This window comes from Aptenodytes patagonicus, chromosome 2 (genome assembly GCF_965638725.1).
Source record: "Aptenodytes patagonicus chromosome 2, bAptPat1.pri.cur, whole genome shotgun sequence".
Classification (NCBI taxonomy): domain Eukaryota; kingdom Metazoa; phylum Chordata; class Aves; order Sphenisciformes; family Spheniscidae; genus Aptenodytes; species Aptenodytes patagonicus.
The window spans coordinates 144,492,291-144,507,785 of NC_134950.1; the positions used below are offsets into that span (position 1 = coordinate 144,492,291).

General features: G+C 37.9%; 2 protein-coding genes across 5 annotated transcripts in view; one reads left to right on the forward strand and one right to left on the reverse strand.

Moving 5' to 3' along the window:
* SGCE (sarcoglycan epsilon) overlaps positions 1 to 11,499 on the forward strand; it is a 35,521-nt gene extending 24,022 nt beyond the window's left edge. The window contains exons 7-12 of one of the 2 annotated variants that reach the window (XM_076331488.1): positions 1,966 to 2,177; positions 2,932 to 2,958; positions 3,672 to 3,860; positions 6,007 to 6,050; positions 6,896 to 6,930; positions 8,617 to 11,499. In XM_076331488.1, coding sequence (XP_076187603.1) covers positions 1,966 to 2,177; positions 2,932 to 2,958; positions 3,672 to 3,860; positions 6,007 to 6,050; positions 6,896 to 6,930; positions 8,617 to 8,667 — 558 coding nt within the window. In that variant the 3' untranslated portion in view covers positions 8,668 to 11,499. The remainder of the gene's footprint in view (positions 1 to 1,965; positions 2,178 to 2,931; positions 2,959 to 3,671; positions 3,861 to 6,006; positions 6,051 to 6,895; positions 6,931 to 8,616) is intronic. The other variant, XM_076331489.1, reaches the window with a different exon arrangement.
* Positions 11,500 to 12,246: 747 nt separating this feature from the next.
* CASD1 (CAS1 domain sialic acid O acetyltransferase 1) overlaps positions 12,247 to 15,495 on the reverse strand; it is a 38,381-nt gene continuing 35,132 nt past the window's right edge. For all 3 annotated transcript variants that reach the window (XM_076331484.1, XM_076331485.1, XM_076331486.1), the window contains exon 18: positions 12,247 to 14,646. In XM_076331484.1, the coding sequence (XP_076187599.1) occupies positions 14,380 to 14,646 (267 nt within the window). In that variant the 3' untranslated portion in view covers positions 12,247 to 14,379. The remainder of the gene's footprint in view (positions 14,647 to 15,495) is intronic.

Consider the following 15,495-nt stretch of genomic DNA (forward strand, 5'->3'; position numbering starts at 1 on the left):
TTTCAAAAGGAGCGGCAGAGGAATAGTGCAGTAATGCAAGAATAATCAACAGCACCTATGCAGAATGAAGAGCAGTTGGGTAGGAGTACTTCTCCAGAAGAAACGTCCGATAGTAACAGTGGCTCATAAACTAATCATGAAGCAGTGTTGTCGTGCTGTTTTGAGAAAAGCAGAGATTGTGTAATGGGAACAGGCTCTCAAAGAGAACCATAATTTTCAATAGCAGCCTGTAACGCAACCTTCCCAACCTTCTTGAACTTGGCACTTCTTTTGGCAGCATACCATGATAACTGAATTTAAACAGTCTTAGGGGGGTTTGCTGTTGCCAACAGCATTGCTGCTGCATGCTGTAACCTGGTGGATCAAAGGGAAAATGGAGCCACGCTTCCCTCTATCTAATCACAGCCTGCTTTTCGCAAGGCAAGGCAAGGGGCAGGAAGTCCCCCAAGATCCATGGTCTGGGAGGGAGTTGAGCTCCGTTTCCCATAACCACAACAGAGACCAGCGAGTGAAAATACAACCGTCATATCCTCTTCCTCCCACTTTTTATGAGGTTATGTTGGCGGTTAGCACCTAAATCAAAGAGTAGATTTAACCCTGTGGCTCCCAAATACTGAAAAGAGGGGCAACTTAATACATGCTTCCTCTTAATGCTGCTTTCTGGTAGCTTTGTTCTCACACTGTGTATGGGCTTCTGTCAGTCACATCAGTAGCTGCATATATCTTTTTTGTGCATTTGCTTAGGGCTTGAGATTCAGCTAAGCAGACAGGTAGAATTCATAACATAAAATATACTGCAGAATTTAATGAGTGAAGAATACATAAATTAATTTTTGTCAAACTGTCTTGTACTTATATATACATGTGTATGCATCTGAAGCTCAACACAACATTATTTCTAGCATTCCATGAAGACCTGTTCATCCATTGCATAAGTTTTAATACAGCATTTTATGACTTAAAGTGTAAATTATAAAGAAATGACCATCAGTTGCAAGATTTCTCAATGAACAGTCAGGCAAAAGGTCAAGCATGTAGGCAAATATAATTCATTTTCACTAATGATCTGGAGAGAGTTTTAAAACTAACACTGATAAAATGTAACAGTAGTAGCTAACTGAAGATACCAAGAAAATGGAGGCAGAAAATTGAAGTGTCATGTAGGAAAGGCAGTCAATTAAATGCAATAGGAAATTTGGTATCAAAAAGTTGTATTTCTAGGAACATTAGATACAGACATAAAAAAATAAATAAAATATTACTTGTGACCAGGAATGCAGCCTTCTGGTGGTTAGTTGAATTAGGAGGTAGAAGAACCTTGGAACTCTGGCTCTGATCGACGAAATGCGCATCTCATGTCGGGGTGCTGCCTGCATCGGGTGGGTGGGGGAGGCAACAGAGCTGCTCGGTCCTCAGCAGCTCGGTTCATGCTTCTTGCTTTTTTGAGCAGTGGATGCGAGGCTCAATAGGAAGAAGGAGGAGGAAAATCCATAGGTACTCCATTCTTCATCTCTACCACCTTCATACAAGAGAGGGCAGTATTGTTATTTAGGAAGACTAGTAAGAAATGGATTAATTCATCAAAAAGAAATCACTATCAAAAAATTAGTTTGCAATAAATATGTTTACTGAATTTTTACTCAAATACTATTTGTGTGAGACATCCCTAAAATTAATCTGTAAAAAACATAGTATCTCTGGTAGGCACAAAAGAAAGTAATAGTGTGATGATGCGATAAAGTAATAAAGTGATATTACTTATCACATTGATCAGAAGCTTTCAACAAAATGTAAGGTTTTATTGGTTAAAAAAAAGTGATTGGATGAAATTGTATAGAATTTGTCAAATGTGTAATATGGATACTTTTATCTGTTATGGCTGGTTAAATACTGCCTGTTTTTACACTGTTACTTTGTTATATAATTGTCTTTTCTTTTTTTCTTCTTTTTTTTTCTGGGTATCAGGTTGACAATACAAAACAAGTTTCCACCTTTCAGGAAGTGATTCGTGGAGAGGGGATATTACCTGATGGTGGAGAATACAAGCCACCTTCTGATACACTGAAAAGCAGAGACTATTTCTCGGATTTCCTAGTTACACTGGCAGTGCCCTCGGCAATAGCACTGGTGCTTTTTCTAATACTTGCCTATATCATGTGCTGCCGACGGGAAGGAGTGTGAGTACTTTAACACGCTAATAAGTAATTGTAGATTTTTCTAAGACTATAATGCGTAGAAGACTATTTGTTGGAAGAATTCTGTTCAGTTCATTAAAAACATTCAAAACAGGCCAAAAAGATATCTGCTTGAAATATTGGACTATTTCTCATCTAAGCACATACAGTAATTGCCAAGAGAATGGATATAGGGCCTTTAACTGTTCCGGTTGAAAGGGTAAAAATCTCAACATATGCACAAAACTCCACAAAACCTCCATGTAGCACAACGCTTCAGAACGCCCCAAACAAATAAAATACTAATAAAGGATCATTGATTGAGGAAAACATTAAGTAATTTCTAAAATGCTAACTTCTATAAAATAAATTTTGTTGAGGACATGAACTGAATTTGAACATATTATAAAAGAAAACCACATAAAAGGAAAGCAGCAAGTAACGTAATTTCTGCCATTTCTTACACAAACTACAATTTCATTTTGTCACAGAATTTATTTTAGCCAGAAGCTTGTTCTTTAACTTGCATTTTCATTTCTCTGTGTGTGCATCTGTGTGTGTGTCTCATCAGTATCACATCTCTATACGTGCGTTCATCGAGGCCTCATCATAAACCCAGTTGCAAATGCTGCCAAGCTGCGTTTAGCAATAACCTTGTCAGCATTTCTACATCATGTACTATTTTCATCATCAGATAGATTTAATGTTCCAACTATCAATGCTATTATTTAATTCATAAATTTTGTTTTGTTTTTAGGGAAAAGAGAAACATGCAAACACCAGAGTAAGTGTCTTCTTTCCTGTTATTTTTCTTTTACCATTTAATTTTCATTCTCAGTAGCTTGTCATGCTTCATACACGTGTGTCATAATCTTCTTTCATTCTCTCTAATCCATGGTTTAATTCATAAATGTGAAAGCTGCTTTTAAATCAGAGTCTTGGCAAGGATAGAAGACCAGAATAAAAAGGGTTTGAAATTAACGGCTGTCAATACAAAATAAAATAGTGCTGTTAGAATAACTGTGTTAATATGTGCTTTATACTCCTGGTTATTGGACTTCCCAGCCTCTATCTTAAAGGCAGTGGACAGGAACAAATATCCTGGAAGGTATCCGGTGCCTGTACTGTGGGAGTGTTTTAAAATTAATCTAGGATTTTTTATGAATCTACCAGAAGAATCAGGAGTTAACCAAAACTTTTATTTTAACTGCAGCAAATAAATGGAACATTAGCCATAAATTGCACAGTCTTGGATCCTACGAAAAATACTTATCCAGACAGCAAAATCTAATGGAACAATTACTGCCTTAAAAATTAAATAAATCCAATATTTATTAAATTAACTGTGTAAAGGTTTACTGTAATTGCTGCACTGTAGAGTCTGTAGCATACATCAAAGTCCTTGTATTTTTAAGAAAAATAATAATTGTAAAAGTCTATCCATTTTGCTAGAGCACTTAAAATACGTATTTACTATTTTATTTCCTTTTGACACAGCATCCAGTTGGTCCACCACAGTGCTATACAGAAATCAACCAAAGAGCTTCGTGACATGTCTAAAAATAGAGAGATAGCATGGCCTCTTTCAACGCTTCCCGTGTTTCACCCAGTTACTGGTGAGATCGTACCGCCCCTTCACACAGACAGCTACGATAATACCAGTATGCCACTGATGCAAACACAGCAGTAAGTATTTAGATTTTATTTTTTAATACTCACTATGTTGCACGATTTAACTACGGATTCCAGCGCTTGTCATCTGAAATGTGTTTATTATGGAGGTATCAGTAATGACTCTGTAGTTCAAGATTGCTCTGATGTTTGCGTTTCACGCAGAAAGAAAGGCCTTCTGTTACAAAATTAAATGGCTGGGTTTCAGTCTGCAGACTTGGCAAGAAGCTTTGCGTGGAACAGTTACATTTCTGCATATCTTGGAGAAAAACTACTTTTGACAGAGGAATCAATTAAAACTGTTCTATTTTAGACACCGTGCCTCTTAACCCACGTCTTTGGAGTTCTGATATAAAACTACCACTGGGTTGGTGGTAGTTTCATACCAGACTTTGTAAGTAGTTAGTCATGTACCTGTCTCACATGGTTTATGTTTGAAATGTTAACATTGAACAGAAGAGCATATTCCCTTACACAGACAATAAATACAGACTTGCCAATGAAAACGCTCAGAGCTCTCAGCCGTTTCCATTGTTGCCAGCCTCTCTCCCACACAGAAACGAGAAAAATACTAATTTCTATTCCTTGAAGTTCATTTATCGGTAACTTAATGAAACTATCGAGACAGACACATCTAGTGCTTTGCACATGTTCTAATTCAGACAAGTCGGTTGTGCTGTAGAAAAAAGGCATTTCTAGAAAGGTTTGGTTGAGGTGCCTGGGGTTGAGCAGATCTGAGGCAGCGGTCTCAGAAGTGGCTGCCGTTGTGCTGTGCTATGACACTAGCTCCAGTTGGTAGCTCCTCAGCTGGCAGGCCTGCATGGCCCCAATGATGCTGGTCCAGCGCCAGCACTAACTTGGCCCTAATTTACACATGCTCGCCCTGAATTCCCTTCGTAATGTAGATACGTGCTAGAAGAGAGTTTTCCTCTCCCTGTCCCAAAGCGAAATTCTCCAGAAAGTACAGCTGTATAAATTATGCCTTGTACAACTGCTGCAAAGTGCTCTACCCTGTCTTTTACAGTTTCTTCTCTGTTCAGAATAGCAATTTTTTATGACTGGGGTGCCAAAGCCTGTACCAAAGGCTTTCTTAAATTGTACATAGAGTATTTGTCTGCTTCATCTACATTCCAACCCCTAATTCCTTTCCGTAAAAGCAACCTTAATATCTGGTAGCTGTTAAAGTAGACACTTAAGCAGGACACAAAGACATAACTTTGCCTCGCTAAGTGAACTGGTCAGATGTGTAGAACTAGTTGAACATTCATTCATTCCACAGCCAACAATTAAGTGGCGAAGACTATCACCTTTTCTCTATTCATCACTGTCGTGGTTTAATCTCAGTCGGCAACTAAGCACCACGCAGCCGCTCGCTCACTCCCCCCCACCCCGCGGTGGGATGGGGGAGAGAATTGGAAGAGCACAAGTGAGAAAAAACTCGTGGGTTGAGATAAAAACAGTTTAATAATTGAAATAAAATAATAATAATAATAATATGATAATGATAATAATACACAAAGCAAGTGATGCACAATGCAATTGCTCACCACCCGCCGACCGATGCCCAGCCAGTCTCCGAGCAGCGGCCCCCCCGGCCAGCTTTCCCCAGTTTATGTACTGAGCATGACGTCACATGGTATGGAATGTCCCTTTGGCCAGTTTGGCTGTGCCCCCTCCCAGCTTCTTGTGCACCTCCAGCCTTCTCAGTCGGTAGAGCATGGAAAACTAAAAAGTCCTTGGCTAGTGTAAGCATTACCTAGCAACAACTAAAACATCAGTGCGTTATCAACTTTGTTCTCATCCTAAATCCAAAACACTGTACCAGCTACTAGAAAGGAAATTAACTCTATCCCTGCCGAAACCAGGACAATCACTTATGGAAACCAAACTTTGCATAACATCAGAAACCTCTGGTGACTCTTGTTACCTCTGGCGTTTCAGCAAGTCTGAGCCTTTGAACCTACTTGGCAAGTAAAATAATAGGAACTGCCCTTTTCTTTCTTTCATTGACTTGGCTAACTTTTTGACAATTGTATTTGCATAGTGAAAGTGGATTATTGCTTTGTAAGCAAACCCCCGCATTTTAAATACTGAGCTTTTATGTATAACATACTTCAGAGTTTGTCCGGAAGCATTAAAGATATTCAGTTGTTTTTTGTAGGAACCTGCCACATCAGACTCAGATTCCGCAGCAGCAGAGTGCAGGTCAGTACTGAGAAAATACTGTAACTATTAAGTGACCAGTGCGGAGGAATCAGTAGTCAAAACGCATACAGTCTATGGACAGTGGAAACCATTTGCAAATATAGTAAATTATTACAGCATTGTCATTCCAGAATTTTTTTGATACATCAGTGAAAATTTTGGGATGGGATCGATTGAACAAGTAGGAGAGATGCTACATTAGGACTCAGCATGAGACACCGGAATCTGGTACAGCTAAGTTGGAAACCTCCTCATGCAGATGATTTTCTGTTACGACATGAAGCTACAGCCAGATTCCCAAATGCGGTTACACTCTTCAGATTCTCTAAATCTCGATAGGAAATAAAAATTTCTAATTCCCGCCAATACTAGTTAAGCTCTGAAGAAGGAGCTTTTTATTGCTGTTACTGAACATAAAGAGTTGATATTGGGGAATCTGTGGTGAGGCAAATATCCATGTTGCTGCTTTCCCGTGTCTTAGTCATCACTTTTACATCATTTTCATAAATCCTAATGTACCGACTGAGGTCGTGAATGATCTCATCAGAGTATCGACTAAGGCTGATATTGTTCTCTTCAGTTAGCGTGTCAGGTCTGAGAAAGAGCTACAGCCATAGCCACGTGAAAGGGGATAAGGCTCATACAAGGAAAATGTAGAGGCTGAAGTATAATTTTTGAATATTCAAAGAGGTATTTAGGCAAAACTCCAGGCATGTATGTATATGGGAGTAATACGGGAACTACAGCTCCAAGAGGAAGACTCGTTTTAACTTAGGAGTTACATAAGCAACTCTTTCTTTTCATTCAAAATCCTTCTTCTTCATTACTGCTTTCGGGGATTAAAGGAGAATTTCGTATGACAACATTTCAAAGATTTGAGGCAAGTATATACTAGATGCTTCTGCCCCTGTGGGTTTTTTTGTTATCTGGAAATTAAAAACACATTTATAAAAAAAACCTGACTGCAGTTCTGCTAGCTTTGCTATTTGTGTGCTTTGTTACACATACATTGGAAATGGCGGATGACCCTGGCAGTATCCATCTGGAGCCTCCAGCCTTGGTTTGGGTTGACATTTAGCACAGCTCTTAACGCTCACTACTGCAGGCATTTAGAAGGCGGAATAAAAATGTCACACAGTTCAGCTCTTCTGTTATGACTGTTTTGTTACAAGAATTCCAGTCTGTCTTGCAGTAAAAAAGATGCAAAATCACCCGGTAGTACTCTGTGTTGACAGCAGTGAGAAATTTTTCAAAAGGTACGAAATATAAGCTAGCATGGGTTTGTCGTGAGTCACAATGAAGAACTGCCATAAAAATAGACCTTAAAAATCCTCCCGTGTCTGTATTTTCTGTAGTACGTTATTTTGGTAGAATACACCTGTTCTTTCATACTCGTCACAGACGCTGCCTGTGACAAGCTCTCAGGAATCAGTGCGGGGGGGAGGGAAATGTATTTGGGACAGACGTTTCCTCCTCTTTTCTTAGTTTACAACGACACCTTCCTTCATAACTCAGATGTGCAGATGACACTGCAAGCACTTCCGTGACGTGATGGCATGTGCCTCTTGCAGTTTATCTTCTAAAGGATATCTGTGACTCGTGTTGTCAGAAGTTTAGATTTTTAGAATGTTAAAGATTTAAAACAAAATTCAGGTGCTCCTAAGATTTTTAGTAGCATCGGTACAAACTTAGCAATCAATTTTATTGATCTGTTCAAATAAGAAATTTACAGAACTAAAACACTTAAGGCCAAAAAAACTATAGAACTAGACATTAATTGTTTAATTTTCTTCCTTTCCTGCTGAGAGTTCCCAATAATTTACTGAGGATTATTAACATACTAACCGTCACCACCATGAATAAGAAGATATTTCTATTTTAAAGCTTCAGTGGACTGTACTTACTAATTTGAAGAGCAGACTGTGTCTAATAACCACTGTCCTCTTCAGGAGCTATTTGAATTCCCAGTAAGAAACAATTCTTTTTTTAACCTTGTATAAAAACGCAGACTTAATAGCTGACGGAATGCTCAACTATTTCACAAAGTTAAAACGTGATTGGGAAAGAATTGTATGAAAGATGACAACTCACATCTAACATTTATATTACACTGCTGAAAATTGCTACCGGTCTCCAATATGAAAAGGTATATTAAGTGTTACAATTCTCTCTCTGTCGATTGGCAAAATTCATGAGGATTATTTTAAGGTGCTTAGGTGGAAGAGTTTATAGGGTATTCCTATAATGCAAAAGACTAAATAGTGCATGTACGCTGTATGCTGCATTTTCCGTTTGGAGCTTCACAGTCTCCCTGAAGTCTGTTAGATCCCAAATAGGGAGAGAAATTCCCAGTTGAACAATCCTCCTTTCCCAGAAGAAAGCAAGCAAAGCTTTTTCACATAAATGTCATCTTTCGGTCCCGGTTGTACTCGTGGCGTTTCTCCACCGTGGTTGTTGATAAAGGACTAATAAATACTGTTTAGTGCTGTGCTACCAACTGACAGTTCAATGTTGTTGAAGCATCATCTGCCACTGACGGATTGTATAAATTCTCATCTATTTGCAGGTAAATGGTATTCCTGAGGAAAGAAAACTAACAGAAGCAATGAATTTGTAATCAGAGAAAGCAGCAAATTGTCTTATTTCCTTATTTGTTCTGATTGATGCATGAGTTTTTCTGGTGTATAATGTGCATGCCCACAGTATTAAGATGATTTCAGTGCCAGAGGGTACAATCACTTCCGTAGAACTAATGTACTGTATCCTTTTGTACTTTGGACATTTTTGACAATTTGTAAACACAGATAACTTTTTATATTTGTTACATTCAGAAAATAATCTTTCAAATATATGTATTAATAAATATCAAACTTTATTCTGTCTTGTGATCTCTCCTGAAAGTTTTAACAGGGAAATCAAAACTTCAAAATAAGCACCCGGTTCAACGGATTACAGACTCCATTCAATGGGATGATACAATTGCCTTACATTTGCACAGGAAAAGCAGCAGTGTTTAAGCATGAAAACTTGTGCAATATGAGGAGGCTCAGAAATAGTATTCCAGATTTATTAGGCATTACTTTTTTAGAGATTATCAAAATGTAATGAGCATAGTTATTTTTGGGAAAAAAACCCACAAACCAACAAAACCAAAACCCTAAAACTATTCCTGTTGAAAATTGGATTTCTGTTCCTTTACCAGGTATTTAACCTATTCGACAACTTGTAAGCAATAAAACATTTAAAATCTGTCCATTCATTCATCTGGTTATGTTAGAAGAAACTGTTACAAACTACTGGAGGCAGAAACTAATGTCTGCAAGTAAACAAGGGTCAATTTTGTTATGCTTTACATGGACTTTTAACTCTTTAAAAATACTCTTTACATTTTTTTTTTTGTGATATTCCTGATGCCCCGATGCGGTTTATTTTTTATATCATCCACATTCTTTGTTCTTTTCGGAGCAAAAAGAGTTGTGGGAGAACTAGCTAGCCAATAAACCAAGGATTATTTTTTAGCATCTTAAAAAGGAGTTGATTCCATAGGTACTTCCCTGGGAGGTGGTTACTTTGAGAGGCACTTGTCTATGTGGCTGAAAGCTTAATAATATGAGCTTTGTTAAAAGGATCTGAACTGAGGTTTCCTTATTTTTCAATAGATGGTGATAATTTATCTCCTGACACTTTCCTGCATGTTTTAAATGAATTTTTCTGATGCTTCTTTAAATCCTCAAATACAGCGTCACACAGGACTTCAGGGTCTCGAGCTGTAACGTAACAGCTCACGCCAACGGTTCTGGGGGTTTTACCTCAAAGCATCATACTGTTTTAAGCTGACACTTATGCTTTGTCTTTTTTCTGTAATATTTTCTCTTTCAGAAGCTGTATGTTCACCAGGACATTGCATTGTAAGCAGAAAGCTGCGTCTGCTTTAAAATTGCTAAATGCTGGCTACGTTTCTTTAGCTGAGGTTTCTGAGGTCTCTGCTAAGAGAAATTCTGAGTAATTTAGGAATTTAAGACTGAGGCTAAAAAGAAACTGTAAAATAAGGTTGTTAGAGTTTGTAAAAAGACCAAAGTAGTCACTGGCTTTTTTTTTTTTCTTCTTTTTACAGTTATGACCCTGTTCCTTCAAAACACAAAACCGTATTTTAGGTTCATTTTTAAGCAAACAATGATGTGTTTATAGGCTTGGACCCGAGTGCAACACCTCGGCAGATAGTTAAAACCAGTCCGAGCTGCTTTTTAGACACATTTTGTGCAACAAGTATGACAACTATTGCAGCAAAGTATCTAATCGGTGCTCAGTACGTTGTACATCCTTGCATATTGTCAAGCCTCAAGCGTCAGAGTTTGCAAGGCTGCCCTAAATGCTAGGCACAACCCACAGCACGTGTTAACAAATGCATCTAGCCACAGGAATAGTGCCGGTGGTTATTATACTACGAGAGGTAGCTCAAGCTACAGTCATGTAAGGTGGAAAACTAAGTCAGTTTCTGAAACAGCTGGAATGAAGAGCCATTCCTACTCACTTTCAAAGTGGCACGCATCATGCCTACCTGCCTGCCTCATCCCAAAGGTACCAGGGAAGAGATTTCATCAGTCAATCAATCAGCCTCCTAAGAGATCCCTCCTTTTTTCCAGCAGCTTGGATGGTTAGCGGTGAAAAGTGAATTAGAAAACCGCACACTGAGATTTATAGTAAATTAAACATTTATGTCTTTTATCCAAGCTGTGAAAAATCCGAGTAGTACAATCAGCATTTGATTTCTATTAGTTTCTAGTACTATTTTCAAATGTATGAGCTGTCAGTGCTTTGAAACAGAAATGAATGGAATGGATTTTAAATAATGATTTTTAATGCAACGTAACACTAAACTTCTTTGTAAATAGTATTGGTTTGGGATCATAACAGTTCCTGATAACTCGAGGATGACATGACAATCAATGAACTGCCAGCTGAGCTGCTCCCATCTTACTTGTATTAACGCGTAACAGTGCCAATACATTTAAGGAAATTTCTTCAACTGTTATGTACATGCATAAAGAATCGGTTTGTACCAGCGGGTGCTCCACCTATTCTGAAAAGAATCTAATGCTGTAGGTGACTTGGGTATTACTAAGCACACCTGAACTATTTTATGGTTGAAAGCTTCATTTATTTGAGGTAAGTTTAATAACAAATTATTTATTTTTACTTACTAAAACCACTACTGTGGAAGCATAGATTTATAAAGCTGGCTAAAGACTTAATGGCTAAAGAATTAGTAATAGTTAAAAGTGCTGATAGTTAAAACAGTAAATTCACAACCCTTTTAATGATGTACAATGACGGTATGAACTGGTATTGTATTGATTAAGTGACAGTTGCAACCAAATTAAATAGCAAGCACTACAGATGTCTTTGTAAATATATGAAATGTGAAATCTAATAAATAGGAAAGCACTAAGTAGTGATGTTGCTGCCTGGTTATTTTACATAATGAAGCCTGCACAGCTTCTTGTTACAGCTGTTAAGGTTACAGACAGCGATACCGGATAGTAAGTGTCCAAGAATCGAAGTGGAGCCGACGGTGCAGGGTTTGTGTTTAACTGGGGGAGATGCCTAAATAGGTGGTGTAACTGGAAAGGGCGAGTACTTGCACCGCTTAGTTTGGGCGCCCACCTTAGGTATTATCTCCCCGATTACACAAGGAGCTTTGGGGATAGCAACTACCACTCTGAATCCTTTGCTTAAGGAGCCCCTTCTTCTATTTAGGGTGGGACTTAAGTAGCTTAATTAAACGCTAAATTCCTTAACCCAAACAAATCTTAAGGATGCTTTCATGCAGAGCTCTGCCGTGGAGTTTCCAGCGTGTAACCCAGGGGGGAAAAAGTATTCGACACCTCCACTGCGGAGTTCTGCTGAAGTCCCCCGAGCTCCAGGGGTGGCTTTGGCTACCGGAGCTGTAATTTCATCAGACCTGGGACAGTGCGATTTACTGCGGAAGAACCTTTCTTCCTGCATTGCATCTGAAATAATTTGTGATACAAGTGAGTATCTGCCCTGCACTTGAAGCGCAGTATCCAGAATATCACCTTGCAGAAACTGCGATACTAACCCATAATTTAAGGTAGGCATAACAGTGAACGGTAGCCCAGCTAGAGTCAAGCAATAAAAAGTTTTTACTTAATTGATGCTGCTCCCATTACAAAAATAAGCATCCACGGCACATTTATTTAATGTTTAAATTACTTCATATTTTTACATAACCTGAAAAGAAAATATATTTATCCCACATACAGTAATAGTAAACAAGTGCATTATTTCAAGCATTAAAAATAAATCTTTTAACCAAGTCTGTACAACAGATAAATAAAATGGTATCTACAATACTTAAGTTGTGAAGAACAAAACAAAAATTATCCCTCAAACTCACAGCTCCCCATTGCTCCTAATACTGGCATAGATGAAGGTTACGCTCCTATCCCCCACGAGAGTGTTCACCTATACCATTTCTTTCAGCCACTCAAATGTACTGATCAAGGAGGTTAACTTTCCAAACACTGGAAGTAACGCACGCAAAGAACAAATAAATAGCTGAGTGTCTTTCCAAGAGCTTCGAAATAGCTGCCAGACTTACTAACTGCTGAATTTGGGGGGAGTGATTTATTTTTTCTTTTATGATGAATGACTGGTCACTCTTTAAAAGAAACTGTTCTCCACCAAAAAAAAAAAAAAAAAAAAAAAAAAAAAAAATCGAGGCGATTCTTTCCACAGATTTTTTTTTTGCACTCATTGGTGGCTCAAGTTTGAATTCAATTTTTTAACTGGGATAAGATCAAAAACAAGTACGTGACAGTACACACGGTACAAATTAGGATTCATATTGTTTATAATCATACATAATTGCACATATGCTTGGGAAACAGTATTGTGCTCGTGTTTTTGACTGCTAACAAGTAATCAGTAGAAGAATAAAACGAAAAAGCAACTAGGGGCCAAACTATCACTTGAACCGAAACCACAAACAGCAAAGAAAAGACCGTAACTTCACTGAATAAGTGGAACGTCAATTACAGCTTGTCACTGCAACACTGAAGGGCTATTTCTTTCAATTTTACTTTTTATGCTAAAGGGAAGAGGTGATAAGAAAGATGGGCACTGCTAAAAAGAATGGGAAAAAAGGTTCCTCCAAACATCTCCAATCTCATTTCATTTGTAATTCTGAGACTCGACCATCTGCATGCAACAAGATGACCACTCAATCCTTCCTCCTGGTGATGTCAACAGATTGACTTGCATCCTTGACTCGCATCCTTTTAAATGAAAATATTATTACAGGAGAGCATATGGCACCAGTTCCCCAATGAGACCTAGTTCAAGGTCACCTACAAACTCAGAGAGAGGTTCGAAGATCACCGTTCCCCTGTTCTCCCGTTTCCTTAAGATTTGATGGAGTAGATATGGTGGGATTTGATCTGCCTGGAAAAGGTTGCAGGTCTTCCAAAAATTCTCCATCTTCAACTGAGTCTCTGAAAATTATTCATCTGTTTGTTCACTAGGATTGTACAGAGAACTGCACATAGTTAAATGAATTAGTGGAAAATTGATGAAAAAGCAAACAATTTTAGGGGGAAAAGAATCAAATTTTCTTTATAAAAAAATTTCACCTCAGAATTCACTGTATTTACTGAAAACATCTTAAATTTCTAAAAAAACCTCATAAAATATTATGTAAACTTGTATATAATCTTAAATCACTGAATTGGTGATGACTTTTTATTTCCAGGTATAAAGGGTTTCATATAACATATACTATCTCCACCCAAAATACTCATTTCCAAACAAAAAATTACCATTTTGTTCAGAAAAATGCCCTGGTTTACCAGCAACTTCATGTTTCACATCAGCTAAAGGTGACCATTAACGACGGATCACAAGTTTGCTCTTTTTTGTTCCTTGATGAGAATGATTACAGCACGTGTTATGTATAGGCGGTACTCTAGTAATCATCCACTCTTCATTCGGCTGACCCAAGGTAAAGTTAATTCCGTGATATGCACATGCTAAACCATTTAACGTCACTTCTTCGTGTCACTTTTAAACAGATATGTAAACAGAAACATATATCCAGTAGAAAAGACTCATTTTCACATGCAATTCTGTACAGTGCATTCTTGTTTCTCAGATTATTCGAGAAGGCTATTTCCACACAAAATATGTACATTTGCTCTATATACATTTTCCACACACTTAATTTACATGTCTTCTTGTACCTCCAGTTGAGAATTTTTGTTCAGGCAGACAGAAAGTAAACCTGAAGAAAGTTTCCAAGAATCTTTTCAGGTTAATGCCTTGACTGATCTTGCATTGCCGAGAAGAGGAGTAGTCCAGAAAAAAATCCAGCTATGCATAGCAACCTTTTCAGCAGAGTTGAGTTATCTTTAGGAACCACAATCTGTGCTAGATCATTAGTGATCTGAGAAATTTCATGTGCCACACACACAAATATAAAAGTGCTGACAAGAACATTAAACATTGGATATCCAGGAATGAGCACCAAGATCCCCTTTGTGTCTGCTGCCAGCCAAATATGGTATTGGCAAATGAAAAGCTGAAAGAAAAAAAAGAGTGTGTTTAATAATACTTCTTTATAAATATTTTTACTTCTATAAAAAAATGTAATTATTACTATTGTATCAACTGACACACTGTACTTCTGCTTAAGTCAGATGTTTATGATTAAATAACGTACTTTGAGAAGCTGTTTTCCACATGTCTTTGCTGTAAGACAAAGCTATTAGTCTGTTACAGTACACAGTAAAATGGGTTTGCTTAGCCCTTAACCAAATATGGCACAGGGGAGCATCGTTTACATCATGTCAGAACAGATGAGGAATACGCCTCCGCTCAGTTACTACATCTCTGGTGAGGGACTGCACTAGCATGCCTGCAAATAAAGATAATGCTTTAACTGCTGATGAATGCAAAGGTCCCTGGAGTTGATCAGCACCACAGCAATCAGAACGGTGAAAATGTGATCCTTTAAAAAAATTCAAAATCATCTACTACATATACGTTGTATTCCAGTGGGTTTCTCCTATACGTTCCTTTCCCTTTCTAAAATATATTTTAGTAATACAGTAAAATTAAACATTTACTATCACTAACCAGCAAATAAAATGGAAAGCAAGATAATTCCTACTGTTTCAAAATATACGCTCAATGGAACAAGGTAACATTTGCACTAAGAAGGGTTTTGTTTGTAAAGTTACATTCGTTTATTAATGCAGGAAAGCTTTCTAGGGCAAAGGCATTTGTAAGTGTACTTACACTAGTCAGTATCATTCATGCTGACTCTTCAACTGGCTTAAATTTTTATCTTCCAACCGCATACACACCACAGTTTACTCCAGCATTAAAGCCCCGCTCTCATGACCCTTAACTCCCCCTCCAAAACAGC